At 41.3% G+C, this 22704-nt stretch overlaps 2 protein-coding genes across 8 annotated transcripts in view; both read left to right on the top strand.

Annotated features, from left to right (window-relative positions):
* Window positions 1-12436, top strand: part of ATP13A3 (ATPase 13A3) — a 95007-nt gene extending 82571 nt beyond the window's left edge. For 4 of the 7 annotated variants that reach the window (XM_035724970.1, XM_027587790.2, XM_027587788.2 and 1 more), the window contains 3 exons: window positions 67-147; window positions 1681-1770; window positions 8998-12429. In XM_035724970.1, the coding sequence (XP_035580863.1) occupies window positions 67-147; window positions 1681-1770; window positions 8998-9195 (369 nt within the window). In that variant the 3' untranslated portion in view covers window positions 9196-12429. Of the gene's footprint in view, window positions 1-66; window positions 148-1680; window positions 1771-8997 lie in introns of all 7 variants that reach the window. The other 3 variants (XM_027587789.2, XM_027587792.2, XM_027587791.2) reach the window with 3 other exon arrangements.
* A 3181-nt stretch (window positions 12437-15617) lies between these two features.
* Window positions 15618-21140, top strand: GP5 (glycoprotein V platelet). The gene is made up of 2 exons (XM_027582171.2): window positions 15618-15654; window positions 16624-21140. The coding sequence occupies exon 2, from the start codon at window positions 16626-16628 to the stop codon at window positions 18324-18326; it is 1701 nt and encodes a 566-aa protein (XP_027437972.1). The 5' UTR covers window positions 15618-15654; window positions 16624-16625; the 3' UTR covers window positions 18327-21140.
* The last annotated feature ends 1564 nt before the right edge of the window (window positions 21141-22704 follow it).

Below are 22704 nucleotides of genomic sequence, written 5' to 3'. Positions count from 1 at the left end.
AAATTTTGATACAGTGCTGTAATATCAACTGCATACTACAATTTTAACTTAATTTTTGTCTTACAGATAGTGTGTGTACCATATCAGTGGCGTGTAACTATGCTCATGATTGTTCTTGTCAATGCCCTTGTATCTATCATGGTGGAGGTAAGCATTTCAGATAATCAAATGGCTACGTTGCTGCTGTGGGATTCTTGGTGATTTATTAGTCCTGGGGGAAGAGGACAGGTAACATTATGGAAGCCCACAAAGAGCTTCAGTCTCATTTTAGTTAAATTGATTTAGCTCTGTCTTCTGACCTTTTTCATGAACTGATAATTGTCATATTAAGGGATATGATGTAGCTGCACTCTTATAGATAGGAGAAAATAAGCAGTGAGATAGCAAAAATTAGTGATCTGTAGAAAGGGGAGAAGATGGGTGTTCAGGTGGCCCCTAAACTAGTAAACCAGTGATATGAAGTCAGGGTGGGTGTGTACAACCAGAGACCTGTGATTTACAGTAAAATCTCCCATTTAAGGTAGGAAAGGAAGGAGGGGGCTTTCTCCATGAAATGTAGTAAATTTTAATAACAGTTTATTGAAAGTATAAAATAATGACCGCTGTGAACCTAATGGCACTGATTACTGGAACTTCTCCTTGGGTATTTACTTGTGAGTTTGCTCTGGAGGTCTGAAGTCCTCTTTGATCCATTGTATATTATATAGTTATTCTCCTATTAGGATTGCCTTTAAGTTGACTTCTATAAAAGGAGCTAGTGACTTCTCATTTGCTGCTTATTAAAAAAATTTTGTCTGTTCTCAGAACTATTATGATTCACTCCTACAGTAGCAATATATGAAATGGAAGAAGGAGATACAGTTGTGATTTTTAAGTGAAGGGTTTCTTCATAGGGCAGGCTTTTAAATTCAAACTAGGTAATTTGTGGGAAAATGTGTATACTTTGGTGATAATAGTTCTCGACTTGGAAATTGTGCTTAATTTGTTATCTTTCTAAAAGATGACTTGGTATTTAAATTTGGTCATAGGCAGCGTGGATATTAACATAATATCTTTCTAAGTTGCCCAGTGGAAAGTATTTTTGCTATTTAATGGACACTAGAAAGCACATCGAAGATACTAAATTTTAAAAAGCTTTCCTTTTTCTATAGTATAAGTTCATCTATTCACATAAATGTTATTTAAAATAAAATTTAAAGAAAAACAATTTTTAGGGAATCCTCTCATAATCTCTTAATTTATGATTCTTGCTTACTATCAAAAGAGTTATTTGTATTGGACTCTGATGAAGTCATACTCATTTATAGATACAGAATTAATATTATGTTAACTCAATGAAAATAATTCATTGTTAAGAAAAAAGACTCAGATTATAAGCATTATTTTAATTATGGGAAAAACCCAAGGATTTAAATAAAAGCCATATTTTGTGGAAATTTTAGGGGTCCCATTTTATCAAGAATTTTATGGTGACTGACATTTGTTACAAAAGTTTTCTTATAAAAAAAAAGTTCTGTTGTTATCCTTATCCTTTTCAAATATTAACTGAAATTGTCTATATGAAAACCAAGTCATGTTTTTCACTAATGATGCAGCATTGTATGAGTCTTTTAAAATGTGCATATTAATAAAGAATGACTTAGTCATTTTTAATTCTTAACTCACTGGAATATCTCTCAGAACTTCTTCCTTGACATGGTCCTTTGGAAAGTTGTGTTCAATCGAGACAAACAAGGAGAATATCGCTTCACCACCACACAGCCACCACAGGTTGGAAATCAGCACTTACTCTCAATTCTTCACGTGTATTTAGGCTCTTTTAGTTGTGTGCTCTGCCTTATGTAGGGTGGTGTTCTGTTGTGTGTTGCCTCAACCTTTTTCCCTGTGCCTGGCATTTCATTCCCTGTAAGGAGTCCTAGAAAATTCTTGGCAAACATTTGTTACAGGCTTTTCAGGACTTCAGAAATTTCATAAGTCTCTTTTCCATTCCAATCCTTATCTTCGCTGTGTATAAAGGTCTTGTTCTCAGTGGTGAGAGTTGAGTTTTCCATTTTCCTCTGGTGTCTGTGTTTACGGTTTTCATGAGTCCCGTTAGAACCTAAATGGGATTCATGTAAACATAGTTATGAAATGGGAATTGTTCATGAGTCAGAATTCAGAGGCCAAAAGTTTGAGGAATTATTTCTGATCTCTTGTCGGCAATTACTGTGCCTTAATTTTTGGGTGGATTTTTGGCTTTTTCAAACATAGGTTTCTCTTCAGAAAAATTTTCAGAGACCATGCATATCTTCATAGAAATCACGGCTTAGGACTTCTGATTTTCTGGATCCATTAGTAACGTGTTATTTGAAAGATATTCAAGCTCCATAGTAAGAAGAGAAACAGATGAATAAAACCCATTTCCTGGTGTTTGGATGTTGAAGTATAGTTACATGCTATAACATACAGTCCTATAGTATATAACTAATATATGTTATAGAGTATGTGTAGAAGCACGTGTATGTTACTTACACAACATACAAGGTAACATATAAGGTGGGTCTTATTTTTTTAAACTGGTACCATTGAATCAGCTCTGATCCAGCCCATTTGGATATAGAGAACTTGACAATACATTGTCTCCCCACCTCATCATCTGACCCATTGCTGTTTGTAGGTAGGTGATGCGCTTTTTTTACACATATAAGTTCTAAATCTTCCGTTCATCCTGAGGCGCAGGGAAAGCTTTCAGAGTTCAAGAGGATTCCCTGGCATTTCTGAGTTGGGCCTCTCACTTATTTTTAGCCTTCTTTTACCTAAGTAGCAACTTCCTGAGCTTTATTTTGGTAATTCAGCAGGCTTGATGCCCAGAGTAATGTCACAGATTGCTTTCTTTATAAGAGGTCCCGTGGAGTGCTGTTTCCTTTTCTGCTGCTTTATGATGAAGAATGAGAGTTTGTGGTAGTGATGGGATGAGTCTGGCTTCAGCTTCAGTTCCTTTTTCTCAAAGCAGTGTAGTCATATTGCCACAGCTGTATCAGGGGCTTGTGTCCTTTAGCTAAATCTCCTCTGTGTCCAAGTTTTTTCCCTTTGGGTTACCTCACTACATGACTTCAAAGTGTAGATTCTGGCTCATATCGTCAGTCATCATATGAAATGTTTGTACTGGCAAAGGCCCGGGCCAAGGGAAACATTGACATTGAGTTTTCAGCATCTCCAAAGAGTTCTCTAACTGTTGATCTAAACAGGAAATGCAAGGGCACCTGGCTGGCTCAATCAGTATAGCTGCCGACTCTTGATCTTGGGATTATGAGTTTGAGCCCAACGTTAGGTGTAGAGATTACTTAAAAAAAAAAAAATCTTTAAACAGAAAATACAGGTTCTGAGGAGGCATTATACCCCTATTTAGTTAAAAGTGGGTATCATAAGCCTCCTTTAAAATATTTGAATTGGAAATTTCTCCTCACTTTTCAACCAAAATTAAATAGGAGAAAATTCTATCATTTTCTAAATCCCTGTTTTTCTAGAAATTTGTTAGTATCTGTCCTCATTTTTAAGAGTTTGTGTCTCTCATGTAAGTCCTACCTCTGAAGTATTCAGAGGAGAGAGTGAAGGTAGAGTGGTTTAGCATAGGCAGTTCCAACATCCCCTGTGTTTGCCACTTTGTTCTGAGAATCACGGAGTAGACAAGAATTTTAGTCTTCAATTTCTGTAGTCATGATTAAGAAAACATTTTTTTTTTTTTTAATTTCTGGCTTTAGAAAAGGGTTCTTGTAGGGGCACCTGGGTGGCTTAGTTGGTTGGGCATCTGCCTTCGGCTCAGGTCATGATCCTGCTGGGATCCTGGGATCGAGCCCCAGGTCGGGCTCCTTACTCAGCGGGGGGCCTGCTTCTCCCTCTTCCTCTGCCGTTCCCCCTGCTTGTGCTCTCTGTCGAATGGATAAATGAAATCTTTAAGAAAAAGAAAAGAGTTCTTGTAATGTTTTAGCACAGAATGATACACTTTCATCTTCTGACACTTCTACGTGTAATGTGGTTTCACTGTTCATATTTGTGACCCTTCAAGAACCAGTCAGCTAGTCATATACCATAAGGTTATGATTCTCAGTCAGAGACAGTTCTGTTTGCCCCTCCCCACCCCCGCATTTGCTGGTGTCTGGAGACATACTTGGTTGTCACAATTGGAGGGGGGAGCAGTTGCTACTGGCATGTAGTGTAGGTAGAGGCCAGGGATGCTGCTAAATAAACTTCCTCCAATAGTAAGCAGGACAAACCCCTCACAACAAAGATTTTGTTTGTTTTTTGTTTGGAGAGAGAGCAAGAGAGTGTGCATGAGTGGGGGGAGGGGCAGATGTAGAGGGAGAGAGAAAATCCCAAGCAGGCTCCATGCTCAGTGTGGAGCCTGACATGGGATTCGATCCCAAGACTCCTGAGATCATGACCCGAACTGAAATCAAAAGTTGGATGCTTAACCATCCAGGAGCCTCACCACAAAGAATTTTGAGTCCAAGATGTCACTAGTGCCAAGGTTGAACGTGAAAAAGAAAGTAGAGGTGGGAATAACCTGCTTTGTCAAGGACTTCCGTGGCCACTGTAATTCTGCTCTGCCACAAACTCTCATTCCATGTCTGCCTGCTCTGTGCTCTTTTCTTCCAAGAATCCCATGGAGCTTCTCAGGCTGCAGCTCCCAACCATCTATATTAATTCTGGGGGGAAGAAAAACCCTATTTCTTTTTTTTTCCTTCCTTACCATATAGACCCAAGGGCCACTGAGTTGGGTTGAAAGTTCCAAAGCTAGAGGCCGTGGATTAGGCACCAGGTCTTAGACATTTGGATTGGGAAGTCAAGAGCCCTATCTGAAAATCTCTCGTTAACTTTTTCTAAAATATCTGGTGATCTACAAGGCACACTGTACAACACCTCTAGCATCCTTCCAAATCTTAACGTATTTCTAACTTCACTTTTTTTTTTTTTTAAGATTTTTTTTATTTATTTGACAGAGATGCAGTGAGAGAGGGAACACAGGGGGAATGGGAGAGGGAGGAAGCAGGCTTCCTGGTGAGCAGGGAAGTGGGGCTCGATCCCAGGACCCTGGGACCATGACCTGAGCCAAAGGCAGATGCTTAACGACTGAGCCACCCAGGCGCCCCTCTAACTTCACTTTTATACATAAAGAAGCAACATTCAGTTGACTTGCCAAGTCGTTAAGCATCTGATGAATGACAAGAGTTGGGAGTTGAAACTCAGGGTTTCTGATTTCAAGAAGAGTTTTCTATAAAGCTTTACCCCTGTTTAGGAAGATCTGTGCTGCATATTATCTTACTAAGAAGCATTTGTTAGTATACTGTGTCTGGTAAACTGAGGCCACTTAGTGGTAGATGTGGACCTAGGATCATGTCATCATGTAGTTTAATCCTGCCTGAGGATTTGTGCCTGATTATGTTTTCCTTTTGCAGGGAAAAGCAAGTATTAGCTGTAGTCTTTATGGCACTTAGAATATTATTTGAACTTATTTAGATAGAACGCTAATTCTGATTATTGTCTTTATTTTACATTCAGGATTGGTATGGAAGAAGACTATTAAGAAAACCGCAGTATCATTGCAACATTTTCCCACAAGCATGGCTTTATATTTTACATGCTACCCATGAAAACATTTCCTAAAAGTAAACTGGCATTGGTATTCTAGAATGAACAGTTTGGAATGGTCTCAGAAGCAGGAGAATTTTAGCTGTAGATCTTTTTGAAAGTTCTTTGTGGTCCCTCTGCTGGACTGTGGTAGCATCTTCCCCATCTTTGAAGGACATGCGTGGTTATTTAACCATTCCTTTTGGGAGCAAATGAGAAGGTCCAGTTGCTATAACTATAGTGTTCTCCTGCTTCGGGGACTTCGGCCAAGATGTTTGGCGAGACCTGAGTGTTCATTCTAGGCCCTGTGATGCTCTACCTTTTCGCCTTCTTGTGACACAGAGCTTGCCTTTCTCTTCTTACTGTCATCATCTCTCCCTTGGTTCATTTCTCATTCTAGCATGCCTGTAGCCCCTTTTCTTTTCTCTACCAATGAATTTTATTGTATTTGAGGATGTATGTGGTATGTTTGTGTTTGTAAACTAACAAACCTATGCTTGCCTATAGTGTATTTGATGTGTATGATATTTGGGGTAGGTGAGGTACAGGAACAGGATGTTTCTAATTATAGTGGAAGGGGGATTCCCTAGTGTTTCTTATGACTTAATTTATTTTTTCTAAATTACAGCAAGTGTACTCATTTTTAATGAGGAAATGAGGATTTTTAAAAAAATATGCACCTTAATGTTAAATGATTTCTATTGTGATTCTGTTTGCAATGAAATCAGTTTTAATTTTATTGCTTGCCTCACTTTCTACAGGTAGGAAACAGTGGACTTAGGCGTGTGTGTCTTAAGTTTGAAGACACTGGGCTGTGACTTTCCTTAACTCAGCCTGCTGTGCACTGTCTCATTGCCCTTCAATCTGGACAGACAAGACCTATATGTTTTTGCCTTTTTTTTTTTTTTAAGTCAGCATTCACCATTAGCCTTTCCCTGTGGTCCTTTAACAGTGCTACAGGCTGTAAGATAAAAAGTGACAGCTTTCAGATTGATTTAGGAACGATGATCTTTTCCACAATTACATTGAAGAATTTAAACACCTTGGGGAAAAGATAGATCCAAGAAGTGAGTCTCCTCTTAGGTTAAATATTAAGGTGTACTGTGTATGTGCCTACATGACATGTGTATGTGGACGGGAATTACAGTTGGCCCTTGAACAACACAGGTGTTAGAAGTGCTAACCACTCCCTTCCCTTCGCAGCCCCAAATCTGTGTATAAATTGTGACTCCTCAAAAACTTAACTACTGGGGCGCCTGGGTGGCTCAGTTGGTTAAGCTGTCTGACTCTTGATTCAGCTCAGGTCATGATCTCAGGGTTGTGAGATCGAGCCCTACGTTGGGCTCCCCTGCTTCACTCGTGCTCTCTCCCCCCCTCAAGTAAGTAAATCTTAAAAACAAAAAAACCCCTTAACTACTGATAGCTTAGTGTTGGCCTTACTGATAACGGTAAGCAGTCAGTTAACACATATTTTGTATGTTGTATGTATTACATACTATATTCTTACAGTAAAATAAGCTAGAGAAAAGAAAATGTTACTAAGAAAATCATAAGGGGAGCGCCTGGGTGACTCAGTAGGTTAGGCATCAGCCTTCAGCTCAGGTCCTGATCCCAGGATCCTGGGATTGAGCCCCACATCGGGCTCACTGCTTAGCGGGGAGCCTGCTTCTCCCTCTCCCTCTGCCTGCCGCTCTGCCTGCTTGTGCTCTCTCTGTCAAATAAATAAATAAAATCTTTAAAAAAAAAAAAAGAATCATAAGGAAGAGAAAATACATTTTCAGCACCATACTGTATTTATCCAAAAAAAAAAAAAAAAAAAGATCTGCATAATTGGGCTTGCACAGTTCAAACCCGTATTGTTCAAGGGTCAGTTGTGTTTGTTATTTGGATTACCTGAAGAATCCTATTATCTAGTCTCTTTTGTATCTTAATGTCAGATATTTTCTTGTAGACTTCTTTTAAGGTGATGATTACTCTTTTTAGCTATGACAGTAAAGAGGCTACTAGATAAATGATCTCCAGTGCTCTCCCTCTCCCTCCCCCAACCTCATACAGCTTATTTTTGCCTGTGAATTCCTGCTACCACTGCAGCTTGTGTTTTGTTGACAAAATAAACTAGAAGATCTTTAAAAGTTTTAAGGAGTTTTTAAAGTATTTTTGGTGTTCTCTCCTGGCTGATTTAGAAACATGTTTCAAAACATGTTATAGCAAATTTGCCTTCCTTGATGATGAAACCATTTTGGCTATCATCATTAGAATGCCTACCTCAGTTATGTTACATTTCATTTTGTGAGATTACTTCAATTGAGATTAAACCTAGTTTCAGCTTGAGTTATATGTTGATGGCACAACAAAACAACCTAGGATTTAAATTTTGCTTTGAAGGAGCAACAGCCAAAATAATTAGAAATTGACTTTTCTTCAGAGGTGAATATAACTAAGGTCTCAGTATAGTCATTTTAGTTTTATCTTATTTCAGTGTTATTTAATATCTCAAATTTCAATTAAATTCTTGAGGGCCTATTTTGGATTTACATTTTTTTAAATTTTATTTGATGTTAGTCATCATACAATACTGAATTTACATTTTTGTATAATATAACTAGGGACTACCTTCTTGTTCTTCAAAGATTATTTATCTAAGATCACTATGCATTAAAAACATCAGGATTGATCCAGAAAGATTTTAATGCCAGCAGAGCTTTCTATAATGAAATAATACTAAGAAATAGTACTTGATTTATATCTTTCTGTGTACTTCTTTCCAATAGTGGAACACCAGGGGAAACCATTTATAAAAAGAAAAATTCTTTATGTGAATGAAAATATGTGAAGTGATTGACAGTAAACATGATCTTAAGTTCCATTTTTGACCTAACAGTATTTTCATCATACTTTATTTTTTGAAAGATGACATTAACAGTAATAATAATATTTTTACACTGCTTTCTTGCAAAAATGATCAGCTGGCTAAATTGCTAGGAGCAATGGTATAATCTGGGAGAGAATATGAGGGTTTCCATATTAAATATTAAAAATGTGTTCTTTCTGAATACTTTAAAGTTATTCTTAACACATTGGATATTTTGTGTTGTAGAGTCATAGAATCCAGATCTGCAAGTTATTTTAAAAATGTACACAAGAGGATAGGTACAAAGAACTAAATAAAATGAAATTGCATTGATAATTTAAAAAATCTAATCTTAAAAAATATGTTCCTAAATAATTGAAAGCTGACTTTTTTAAGTTGGATTTTTTTCATTTATTTGTTGTATTCAAAAGTTTCCTCTTACTTTTCTGTGTTGATGTATTACGCTTTAAAAAAAAACTTGTTAAAAACAAGCAGACCTTAATCTACTAGTGTGTTCTTTTTTTCCCTTATTTTCTTAGGAGTCAGTGGATCGGTGGGGAAAATGCTGCTTGTCCTGGGCTCTGGGCTGTAGAAAGAAGATACCAAAGGCAAAGTACATGTATCTGGCTCAGGAGCTCTTGGTTGATCCAGAATGGCCACCAAAACCTCAAACAACAACAGAAGCTAAAGCTTTAGTTAAGGAGAACGGATCATGTCAAATCATCACCATAACATAGCAATGCATCACTCTCGGTGGTATGCTAGTAGCAGGAAAATGTAATTTTAGGACATTCTGATCCTGTGTGTCAGAATGGCACCATTTCAGTTTATGTCCCTTCTAATATAGTAGCTGATATGAGAGCTTTTTTTTTCTAATAAACGGAACAAAACAAAAAAGATTGGCCCATCAGTTAAATTAATAATCATTCTGTAAAGTCCTATATCTTCATTCAGTAACTACATATTATATATATTTCCAGAATTTTCTTGTTACCCTCAGTGAAACTCTTTATATAGGGTACAGAAGAAAGTTGGTATTTGATAGGTTTTTAGACATTAGCTTCTGAGACTTGGTTTATCCATTTAAATTTATTTTCACAACCCCCTTATTAGAAAAAGTCCTTGTTTATATACTCGCCCTAAATGTGTGATTGGTAAATAAAATGGGTGTTAATTAGCCTCCAGTGAAAATAGGTAGAGAGCCTGTTTTCATTTGATTCCAAAATTTCTTCCAAAGAATTCCATATATACATACACCAGTTCCCTTTGATAGCCTAGGAGTTTTACGGTGTTGCTTATAGAACAACTCAGGTAATTTCCATTTATGGTTTTATATTTTCTGTACAAACTGCCTGGGTTTTATTTTTCTAATCAGCAAGGTGCTTCACTGCCTTCAGATGTCCCTCAAAGCTATTAAATGGATCTTGTGGTATGTCTGCTGTCAGTAGTATAATTTACTTCACTTAAATGTTGTAGAACCATTTTCACTAGGAAAAAAGATTATTTTTTTTTGGCAGTAGTTGTAGATCTGTCTAATATCTCTTCATATCTTTTTTTTTCTCTCAGGTTTTATATCATTTTAAATATTTTTATTTTCTATGTTTTTAATTAATGACATAGGACAATAGTGCATTGGGTTTTGTTTTGTTTTAGTTTTTTGAGTTAGACTTTAACCTCCTAAAGTTTTTAAGGGTTGATACATGTCTCTCCTGTAAATAATGAGGCTTAAAGGTGAATGAGTGGTTTTGAGTGACTGCTTTTTCAAAGCAGTATGAACTTGGGTGAGTTTGTTTTATGCCATTAGGTGGCGCCAGAGGTCAGAGCTTACCTTTTTAAGGAGATGTTTACAAAGGAGCATTATTTGGTTGTAAAAATTTCTGGGAGGAAGAAAAATTGAAATAAAGTTAAATAGACATTCATTGAGCCAAAAGAAATGTGAAAAGTATTTTTCACCTTTCTCTTTTGTCTGGTTATGTTTAAATTTTAAACAAAGTAACTTTAAAAATGCCTTTCTAGGTAAGATCCAGCAGTTTGGCAAAAGCCCAGAGTTATAATAAACAAGGAAACTGATATTGCTATAAAATGGACACTAAACTCCTAAAACTATGTGATCTTATCCTGTGTTCTTCCTTAACTGGTAGCAGGCTTGTGCTTTCCACTTCAGCTGATCTTTATTTTCCTGATAGATATTTACCAGTTTATCAGATGTTAGCCAGAACTATAGAACCACATGGTTCTCTTTTTTTATGCTGCAGAGACCTGAATGATGTTAGGTAACTATAGGAAAATGTAAGTAACACTCAGGATCACTGTTACTGCTATTGCCACTGATGATTCTTACAAAAATTGAAGTTTTCCATCAAAAAGTATAATATGATATTAATACACATTAGATAAGAACAATTGTTCCATGAATGATTCTATGAAGCTATGCATCTTAGACCTCTTGAGCTGTGAATTAGCACTGTTTTCTATAGTTACTTACTCTCTTGATCATTTTCTAATTTCCACATTCATTTTCAATATGTACAAGCATTATTCTTAAGTGGTTTCCCAGAATTGTAAATTTTATTCTTTGATTTAAATACTGAAGCATATAATTAAAGTAATTGCTAAGTAGCAGCTTAAAAATCCAGTTATCCGTTTGTATTTAACATCTTTAAGAGCATGATCATAAAGAGCTATATTTTTTACACCCTTCTTTTTTTTAACATTTAGATTTTATAAGGGTTTTATATCTCATTTGTCCATATTGTTTTCAAAGGAATGAGGTTTTTAGGTAGGTGGAAGAGCATTTGTAGGAAGTTGGATTTGAACATAGACAAGGTGGGTTGTTCAAGTTGTAGTTGATGGTTTCCAGAATGTTATTTGAAGAATGTCTGTGAATCCAGGTGTGAGTCCTACTCAGTGCCATAGATAGACTGAGTTCTCCCTCTGTAGGTCACCGTTACATAGTAATTTTGATTCTGAACTTCACATTAAATTATTTGAGTGTATACAGACCTAAATTTAAAAATCTGTACATATCTTATTTTGATGTATTAAAGATTAATAAATATTGCCGATTTAAATTTTATTTATGCACCTACTTAAAGGACAGAAATGTCCAGGGAAAGTAATTGTTAAATAATGATATGTAACTTTTTAACTTTTTAAATAAATAACAAGATTTTTAATGTGTGTCTCCCTCAGGGTTGTTTAAAGTTTTTTTCTCCCTCAAATATAAATAGTGGTAACTATATGTTTTGTATCTTCTAGCACCAACTGCTGTAAAGCAATGCTGCAAATAATGCTTGAATAAAAGTGGCTAAGCCAACAACAAAAGAAATACTTTTTATATTAGTTTTATAATTCTTACATTGGAGAGCTTTCCAAATTGCACTTGCATTTAAACAGAACTGTTGCAGTCTTAACTGTATTTCTTTTGTCTCCCATGTTTGTGAAGATAACTGCACAGTTTCAGAGGCATGGTAAATAACATATCAGTGTTTATGTAGTCTGTTCCCCAAATGGCTATAGATAAAATATCCAGAAAAGAGCAAAATTCAAGCTTTAGAAAACATTCTAAGATCTCACGCATGCGATTTTGACATATCTGAAAATAGGTTTTTGTATATTTATGGTGGGAGGTGGTTGGGAAATTTTGACAAAATGTGGGATGTTAATTTTTGTACAGTCTGTGGGCATTTACACATTTTTAATGTAATAAAATTTGGTAATTATGTGCACATTAATAAGGTAGTTCGTGTTATGATTTGTGAATTCCCTAAGACTTTGGATTTTTTTTTAAGTAACTTTATATCAGAAATGATACTGCATCTTTATATTTTTTAAAATGTATTGCTGCTCAAGAATGGTACCCTGATGTCAAAAAGGCATACATTCATAATTGTACATTCAGCACTGTAAATAACCTTATGAAATCTTTTTTTGGATTGAAGCTATTGAAAATAAAAATTTAAATGAATGAAATAACATTTTCTTTCTGTGTCCTTATACATTTATTTGCCTTTTAGCCAAATGCTGCCCTTCTGGATTTATTTTTCTACTTCATACTTTCGCATTTCCTTTTTTTAACTTTGGATTTTTGAAGGAAATAAATACCACATCCCACATAGATATCACATCATGTGTGTGACCATCCTGTGGAAACCCATTCATTAGATACAATGTAGAACCAAATGTTAAGTGTGAGGAGGTCTGAGGGAAATTCTGAAATGTTAAGACTAGAGGCTTATATAATCTATTAATAGTTGGGAAGATCAAATGCAGAGCTAATGCCATGTAACACATTGTAAGTTTGAAGTGAAGTGGCAGCCGTGGGTGCAAAAGGGAGCACTCCCAAGGAGAGAAAAACTGTGGAACTAACCACTGGTCCTAGAAACCGCTGAGAAGGCAGGACTAGTGTTGCCTTTGTGCCGGGGTGAGAGGTCCTTCTGGGTATCACGGGTCCTACAGGAGGCGTGCCTCCTCTGCTGTGGCCTATGGGGCTGGCTGTGGTGGGATGTATTGGGTGGTGTTAAGAGTCCCAAGTTCTGGGGCACCTGGGTGGCTCAGTTGGTTAAGCAACTGTCTTCGGCTCAGGTCATGATCCCGGAGTCCCGAGATCGAGTCCCGCATCTGGCTCCCTGCTCAGTGAAGAGCCTGCTTCTCCCTCTAACCCTCCCCCCTCTCATGTGCTCTCTCTCATTCTCACTCTCTCAAAATAAATAAATCTTTAAAAAAAAAAAAAGAGTCCCAAGTTCTTCCCATTCACTGTGGTTTGTGTAACAAGTGGTGGGGGCACAGTTCTGCATGTCTCCCTCTCCCCCGCATGTCACTGCCAGGTGCGGTGTTTCGAGTATGTATTGCAGGGAAGGTTGGAGTTGGAGGAGTTTGGATGAGACCGTCACCGTTCAGAGTTGGGAGTTGTGGCTGCTCTGCGAGTGCACAGAGGTCCCTCCAGTGCCCTGGCCTCGGAGTCTCCCCCTCACTGAGGAGAAAAGTGTGTCTCATCCAGGTAGACAGCTCTGCTTTGGAAAGGCCAAACCTCAGAAGCCAGGGTGACTTGTACAGAAGTTGCCTCTTGGCAGATTTCTAACCTGCTACGTGAATCCAAAATTCAAAGGACACGGAAACATGGGAGCCATCGACTTCATTGTTCAAAATACTTCTGAACACCTCATCCAGTTTTTCAGCAAATGGACTCAACAGTGTTCCTCTACTGACTGCAACTTCCATACCCTTCTGGGCGTTCAGAATGTCCTGCTCTTTTCAAAGAATAAAAGTTCGAGGTCCTTCTGATCCGAGTGCTTCCTGGGGAAATAGGCCACAGAAGCTTACAACAATCTGACACGAAGTCTTCCTCTGATTTAAAATCTACACAAATAGAATCCCATCATATATGTGTGCTCTGCTGTCCTTGTTTTACATGGGTCTGTGTATCGGAGGAAGATGTCAGCATCTGCAGCTCATCCATTCTTTTTAAAGTCCACAAGCCATCCCATTGCATAGATGTTTCATAATTTTGGTGACAACTTCCCTGTCGATGGCCATTTCGGTTTTCTTGTTCTTTTTTCTTTTCTACTACACACAACCCTGCAGTGTTTTTGTGCACGGTTATTTTTAAGTAGGCTCCACACCTAATGGGCTTGAACTCCTGACCCTGAGATCAAGAGTTGGGTGCTCTACTGACTGAATCCCCAGGTGCCCCATTTTGTGCACAAATGTTAATGAGCTTAGACATAGGATGTATTTTTATCAGGGGACCTGCTGGACAAAGGATATGTGTATTTTTAATTTGATCGATGCTGCTAAGTTTCCCCCCACGAGTTGGCTCCAATGTATAGTCCACCATTGTAGTATGAGAATGTTTCTTCACACTTCTTAAAATGCTGGGTATTTTCAGGCTTTAAACATTAAAAGTTTATTCAGTATGGCGTTGGTGTGGGGATTATCAAATAGCCTGGAAACAGACCTGCACATTCATGAGATGTTGGCTCATGACTGTGCTGACATTGTAGCTCTGCAGGAAGAAGGGATTTGATTATACATATTTATATATATATATATTTAAATGGAGCTAAGACAGCTGGTGATCTTAATGGAAAAAAATAAAATTGGACTCCACTCACATACATCATACACAAGTATCAGTTCAATATGGATTAAGGACCTAAAAACAAAAGACAAAACTATAAAATTCAGTAAGGCATTATAGGAGAACTTTTTTCATTTTACCCAGGAGAAGAAAAGGATTTATTTCGATAACAAAAAACACAAATCGTAAAAGATTGATAACTTTGTTTATATGAAGACTTATGTCCCATCAAAAGACATCATGAAGAAGATGGAAAAGCAAACCACAAACTAGCTGAAGATACTTGACACCTATAACTGACAAGGGATTAGCATCCAGAATACATAAAGAATGCCTACAGTTCAGTTTTTTAAAAGACATACATATTTTGCATATAGGAAAATGGGCAAAAGAAGCCAACATTTCTGAGAAGATGAAGCACAAGTGGGCATTAAAAATACGAAAAGATGCTCAAGTTCATGAAATGGAAATGAAAAATTAAAACCACACTGACACAATGACTTCATATGAATGGTAAAAATTAAATTTAAAAAATCAATTCCAAGGATGGGCAGAGCTGTGAGGCACAGGGACTGTCATACACTGTAGGTGGCATCATACATTGGTACAGCTACTTTGGAAAGCAGCCGGACATTTCCTAACACCCTTCAACCCGGTGGTGCCATTGTCGGACACATTTGAGAATGTTTTTAGCCTTGTTATTCCTCAAAGGGGGAGAGGGGAACTGGAATAGAGAATTGGGGCAATGTGGTGGGAGAAGGAAGACTCGAAGGAAATGTGGTCCATCCGGGGGTATGGCTGCCACAATGATCCAACTGTGTCGCTAAGCTATCCTGGCTTCACAGTCATAGTGTGCCATCTTATGGAGAAACCTCTCTTCTGTTTTTATCATTCAGCTTTGACAGTAGGATTTAAGTTACATAGGGTCTCTTTCAGTTTGAAGCTTTCATTAAAAACCAGAATATGTCCTCTGAGATAGGGTCCTTTCCATGACTTTTATTCTGGTAAAGTCTTTATCCTCAGGATGCAAGGACATTTCCCTCTTCCTTTGGAAAGTGCTGAGTCACTGGCAAAGCCCTGAGCTGTTCAGTTGCTTTCGGATACGGCACCATTTCAGGTAAGGTCAAATACTTTAAAAATTACTATGGGCAACTGAGGGCTTGGTTAGTCTGTATGTGCATACATTATAAAATTTTGTACAAGAAGGGATTTGTGTAAAATTACACTTGGGAAACCTTGTTTTGGCAGATTAGCATTACTGTGTATATTTCATATGTAATTCAATGCCACGAGTTTTTTGTTAAGCATCTTAGAAATGATAGCTCCTTATTTATGACACAATCAGAAATACTATTCTCAAATTCTAGCTCTGTGGCCGTGGTTAAGTTACTTACCCTTTCTGTGCCTTAGTTTCATCATCCATTAACCCGGGTTAAGAATAGGATCTACCTCATAGGGTTAATGTAAAGATTGAATGAATTAATGTAAATAAAACGCTGAGAACAACGAATGGCATAAAATGATAGGTATTCCCTGTTTTTCTCACTGTGGCTAACGGAAGGGGTTCGCTCTTTGAGGGTGTTACTGTTTTTGTAGAATAAGTACTGTGCCTATAGCATGATTGTGGTGAAAGGAATCAGGTGGTGGTTGCTGTTGTTTTTCCAGACTTTGCTGTTTCCGTCCTGTTGGCTATAGCCACCGCTGGGCAGAGGCAAGAAGAGCAGGGCTCCTCACCGTGGGCACTGCTCAGTGATGTCTGTGAGCCTCGATGCTTGAATGATTGTTTTCATTAGTTGTATGTAAAGATTTTAGAGTACTGGCTTTAAACTATAGCTTGAAGACGCTTTAATTTCAGTGCTTTAAGCTGAGAGTAGAAAATTGGTAGAACAAAAGAATGAGACCTCTCAGTGTAGAACCAATGTCTTTTCACCACCGGGGGCAATCTGCACTCCTGGGAAAAGAGGGATAATAGTCAAAGTCAGTGATAACCCTGGCGAAAGGCTCCGGCCTTTGCAGGGTTACCAGATCGAATCCGAGCGTTCGCCCTGGAGTGGCGCCTACAGACCTCCCGCTGTTGCCTTTTCAGACATGCTGAGGAGCACCCTGCTGTGCGCGGCGCTGGGGCTCCTGCGCGTCCAGCCTTTCCCCTGCCCCCCGGCCTGCAAGTGTGTGTTCCGGGACGCCGCGCAGTGCTCCGGAGGCGACGTGGCGCGCCTCGCCGAGCTCGGCCTGCCCGCCAACCTCACGCATATCCTGCTCTTCCGAATGGGCCACGGCGCCTTGCAGAACCACAGCTTCAGCGGCATGACGGTCCTCCAGAGGCTGATGCTGTCCGACAGCCACATTGTCGCCATTGCCCCCGGCACCTTCCACGACCTGATAAAACTTAAAACCCTGAGGCTGTCGCGCAACAAGATCACGCATCTGCCGGCCGCGCTGTTGGATAAGATGGTGCTCCTGGAACAGTTGTTTCTGGACCGCAACGAACTGAAGGACATCGACCAAAACATGTTTCACAAACTGGTTAACCTGCAGGAGCTCTTTTTGAACCAAAACCAGCTCTCTTTCCTTCCCGCTCGCCTCTTCACAAATCTGGGGAACCTGAAACTGTTGGATTTGTCGGAAAACAATCTGACCCACCTGCCCCAGGGATTGCTCGGGGCACAGGCTAAGCTTGAGAAGCTCGTGCTCCACTCGAACCAGCTCATCGCCCTGGATGCGGGGCTGCTGAGTCGCCTGCGCGCCCTGAAGGAGCTGCAGCTGGACCGAAATCACATCCGTTCCATCGCATCGGGAGCCTTCGACCCGCTCCGGAGCCTGAGCTACTTGACTCTCTCCAGAAACCACCTGGAGTTTCTGCCCTCCGCACTCTTTCTTTATTCGCACAATTTGACATTCCTGACGCTGTTCGAGAACCCGCTGCAAGAGCTGCCGGAGGTGCTCTTCGGGGAGCTGGCCGGCCTGCGGGAGCTGTGGCTGAACTGCACCCGGCTGCGCACCCTGCCCGCCGCCGCCTTCCGCGCCCTGAGCGGCCTGCGGGAGTTTGGCCTGACCCTGAGCCCGCGTCTGAGCGCGCTCCCCGAGGACGCCTTCCGGGGCCTGGGCGCGCTCCAGGTGCTCGCCCTGCACTCCAACGGCCTGGCCGCTCTCCCCGGCGCCTTGCTGCGCGGCCTCGACGGGCTGCGCCGAGTCTCGCTGCGCCACAACCGGCTGCGGACCCTGCCGCGCGCGCTTTTCCACCACCTCCGCAGCCTGGAGCGGATCGAGCTCGAGCACAACCAGCTGGAGGCCCTGCCCGGCGACGCGTTTGCGGATCTGCCCCGGCTGGCGGAGGTCCTGCTGGGGCACAATCCTTGGCGCTGCGACTGCGGCCTGCGGCCCTTCCTGGCGTGGCTGCGGCGGCACCCGGGCCTCGTGGGCCGAGCCGAGCCCCCGCGGTGCCGCGGGCCCGGACCCCGCGCAGGCCTGCCGCTCTGGGCCTTGCCGGACGAGGACCCGCAGTGCCCGGGCACCCGCGGCCCGCCTCCCCGCCCCGCCCCAGCCCCGACCCGGGTGGCCCTGCCCGCGGCCCCCGGCCACACCGCCTGGATGCCCGACGGCTCGGAGCCCTGGGCCCGCACGCAGCTGGTGGCCCGGGGCCAACGCCAAGACCACAGCCTGTTCTGGGGGCTTTATTTTCTGCTTTTAGCTACCCAGGCCGTCATAACGGGGATCATCGTGTTTGCTATGATTAAACTCGGCCGGCTCTTTCGAAGATTAATCAGAGAGAGAGAGAGAGCTCTTGTTTGAGTCAGTGGGAAAACCTTGCAACTAATTAAAACGTGGCCAGAGTATTGTCAGAGGTGGCTCTAGGGGAGAATCCAGCCAGGCTGCCGCTGTCTTCCTCTCCCTTCTCCCTCTCCTCCCCTCTCCTCCCCTCTGCCCTCCTTCCCTCCCTCTCTCCCCCCCAATCCCACCTCCCAGGGTCCCTCCTTCTCCCTCCCTCTCCACAGAAGGAGTCTTTACATTTGTAAATTGTGTGTGTCTGCTTGGCCTTTGTGTACCCTTACACGGCGTGCCCCAGGGGCCATGGATTGTGTCTGGGCCATCCTTGGGTTGCACTTTCCCCAGGGCAGAGAGGGGTCTCCTCCCGGTGGAGGAAGGGTGCAGAGCCAGGTCTGTCTCCTGCACAGGGTGTCTGGTAAATGTTTATGAAATGAATGAATAAAATGAACTCGCTGGATCCCAGTGATGGTGGCTTTTCCCTGGGGGACAGGATGGAGTGTTCTCTTTATCTACGTTAGAAAAGCAGAACTCTTCCGGTTCTTTCCCTTGCCCTTTTCCTCACTTTATGTATCTCTGTGGGCTACTGGGGAGAGTGCTGGTTTTCCTTCCTTTGGCGGAGGAAGGAGGCCTACTGACATACAGAGCGCAAGGCCTTCCTGCCAGGAGCTCAGCACCCAGTGACAGAAGCCCCTGGAGTCAGTGGTCCCAGCTGAGTGCCAAGGAGTAGGAGGAGGGAAGCGAAGCAGAGACTTTTGGGAGGAGGAGGAGCTCACGGGAAGGTCGGAGCCTATAGGGGGTTGGGTCCCCATAGTCCCTGTGTGTGCCTGCCAGAGACAGCTCTGTCTGCATGTGTGCGTGCTCTGTAAGTTCCTCCTTGCTCCCTCCCTGGGTGAAGTATGTCATTGTGACACTGGGTTGGTTTCCATTTCCTGGAACTAAATGCTACCTCATTTGAAAGCATTTATGGAGTACCTAACATGTGACAGGTGTTCATGAATGTAATGATAAGCTTGGTTTCCATTTTATTATGGTGGCATCACGTTCTCATTTAGTCGCCCAGCTGAGAGCCATAAAGCCCTTGTTGCTTTAATTGTATGTCTGTGCTTGCAAGAAGCAGTGGTTTAAACATTGGCCAGAGAGGACAGCCGTGGTGTCAAATCCCAGCTCCACCACTTACTAACTGCATAGGGCTTTGGGCCAGACCCCGAAATTCTTTAAGCCTTGGTGTCCTCATCCCTGGAAAGGGACACATAGTACCTGCCCTCACAGAGCTTTTGTGAGAGTTAAGGGCAATAAATCATGTGCTGACTTCGCCCTGCATACAGTCAATGCTCAATAAATGTTAGCTCTTATTATTAAAGAGCAAGCAATTAGTCCTGCTGTCGTGATTGCAAAAGAAGAGCTTTGAGTCGGCTTTTCCTCTGTGCATGTAAAGGTGAGAGCAGACTTTCTCAAATGGGAGATTACATGAAATCAGCTTGTCTTCACCGGGGTTGGTCTCAGCCCTGCGTGGTTGGGCCCCGCGTGCTCATGGTCCAGAGCAGGGGGTCCTCTGAACAACGCCAATCGGATGTGGAGCAGGAAGAGCTGGGTTCCTGACATTTGTACATGGACTTCTTCCAGGCCAAGTTCAACTGGTAAAGCCTTCCCTGATGGCCCAGGCAGACTCGAGTGTTCCCTGCTGTGTACTCCCCTCTCAGGCTACCATGCACTAAGCACCCTCCTCCTCACTGCCATGTGGTCGGTTCACCCTTCACTTGGGGGCGGTGTGTGTGTGTTGATATATGCCCCCTGCACTGTAGGCTCCTTGGCCCTACCTTGTCTTGTTTATTTCCACTGCTGCACATTTTTGATGGACTAAAACCCAGACTTTTTGATGGAATGTGGACTCTAGTGCTAACCACTGTGTTCTTGGGCAAGCTACTGAGCAGCTCTCAAAGCCTGTTTCCTCACCAGGAGAGCGAGGAGGATGGTGGTCCATACGGTTGTTGCGAGGATGAAATGAGATAACCCAAGCCAAGTAGTGAAGTCGGCAGCTGGTGCATAGGGGACTCAACGAAGTTGGCTATTATTTTGACTGTGAGCTACTTAGTAACTGTGGTGTTCCACATTCCTAGTGGTGCTTTTAGACTCTTAACTACACAAGTCTACAACCCTGAACAAGCTGAAATAATGCTTTGCTAGTTTTTAAGTTGTCTATAAATGATGGGACTCTGCATGTAGCATTCTTCAAACTTCTCCCCTGGGCTCACATTTTTTTTTTTAAGTTTATTTACTTTATCTCTACACCCAACGTGGGACTCGAACTCATGACCATGAGATCAAGAGCCTCATGCTCTTCTGGCTGGGCCAGCCAGGCACCCCTCACATGTTTTTGAGATCTATCCTTATGAAGCATTCGGCTCGAGTTCATTCATTTTAATAGCTGCATAATATTCTATTGGATGAATTTTCCACAACTTATCTGTTCTCTCATTGAAGGATGTCTGTTCCCATTCTTTTGATTCCCCATTACTCCACATCCTTCTCAACTCTTGATAGTATTATAATTTTGAATTTTTTGTCAATCTGATAGGTAAGAAATGGTATCTCGTTGTTCTACCTTACATTTCCCTGATAACTAGTGAAGTTGAACTTCTTTTTAAATGTTTACATGTTTATTGGACTTATTTTTAAATGTTTAAACTTAAATGTTTAGATTCCTTCTTTTGAAAATTATCTGTGTATATACATGGGCCTATTTATAATGGAGCATTTTGTCTTTTTTTTAATTGATTTGTAGGAATTCTTTTTTTTTTTTTTAAGATTTTATTTATCTGACAGAGAGGGACACAGTGAGAGCGGGAACACCAGCAGGGGGAGTGGGAGAGGGAGAAGCAGGCTTCCCGCGGAGCAGGGAGCCCGACGCGGGGCTCGACCCCAGGACCCTGGGATCATGACGTGAGCCGAAGGCGGATGCTTAACGACTGAAAAAATAAATTCATTCTTGCAATCCTATAAAGTAAACCCGAGCCTAATCACACATTTAAAAAAATACATGTTGGATTCAGTTTGCTAATGTTTTGTTTAGAACTTTTATTATCTGTTCATTAATGAGATTCCTTTGAAAAAATTTTAAAAATAATATCTGACTAATTTTGACAGTATAATCCAAATCATACAGCCTCATAAAGTACGTGGGGACAATCTCTTTGGGAACAGTTTGTAAAGAATTCGATTACATTTTCCTTGAATGTATTCTAGAACTCCTTTCCAAAACCACCTTGGACGGGTTTTATTGTGTGTGTACCAGTTATCTATCACTGCATTAAAAATACCCCAAACCCTAGAGGTTTCAATTTATTTTCTCACAGTTTCTGAGGGTCAGAAATCTGGGAGCAGCTTAATTGGGTGGCGGTGACTCTGGATCTCTCATGCGTTATCCCTGAAGCTTGGCTGGGACTATAGTCATCTTGACAAGGGCTGGAGGGTCTGCTTCTCGCGTGGTTGGCAGTCCTTTGCTGACTGATGGCAGGATCTTTGCCACATGGCCCTCTTCACTGACCTGCTTGCGTGTCTTGAGACCTGGTATCCCCCAGGGCATCCCTCATCCTTCAAGAGAGAGCTATCGGGACAGAAGTCACAATGTCTTTTTTAGTTTAGCTTGGAAAGTCACAGTTCCTCCTCTGCACAGCACCCTCCTGGTTCATGTGGGTCCGCCCTATTTGGAGCAGGAAACACCTGTCCCCGGAGCGTGGGTCCCGGGAACAAGGACGTCGTGGGGGCCACTTTGGAGCCCGGCTCCTACAGTATGTGTACATGTGTGTGGCTTGTTTTTAACTACTGATTTCACTTCTTCTGGTGGTTAGTAATCTATTCAATCTTCTATTTCCCACTTTTGTTACATTATATAGTTTTTAGGAAATTGTTCATGTTGTCTCTAAGTTTTCAAAATTGTTAGTCTAACATTTTTCACATATTTTTATTTCTATTTTGTTTTAAAATCTCTCTTGTATGCGCAGCTGTCCTTTTCTCGTCCCCACTATTGTTTAGACCCGTCTTCCTCTTACTTGATCCATGTTGCACTATTTTTTCTATTTTATTAGCTTTTACTAAGAACAGACTAGGCTTCGGGACAGCCCTCTATGGTATGGTTGTTTTCCATCGCGTTCGCTGGCAGCTTTCATCTTTATTCTCTTCTTCTTCTGTTTCCTTCGAGTCTATGTAGTTGTTTCTTCCTCGTGACTTTGTAGGCGGGATTCTTAGCCCATTAGTTTTTGTGTGTTCCTCTTCTTCAGGATATCTGTCTTCCCGAGGTACTGCTCTACCAGCAGCTCCTGTTTCAGGCTGGGATATTGCTGTTCATGTTTGGTCTCCATATTGGCCCCTTCTGCATTTTCTCATTTCCACTGTGAGTTTTCCT

The sequence above is a fragment of the Zalophus californianus genome, chromosome 1, assembly GCF_009762305.2.
Source record: "Zalophus californianus isolate mZalCal1 chromosome 1, mZalCal1.pri.v2, whole genome shotgun sequence".
Taxonomy (NCBI): Eukaryota; Metazoa; Chordata; class Mammalia; order Carnivora; family Otariidae; genus Zalophus; species Zalophus californianus.
The sequence above is the reverse complement of the archived record's forward strand: the minus strand, read 5'-3'. Positions and strand labels throughout refer to the sequence as shown.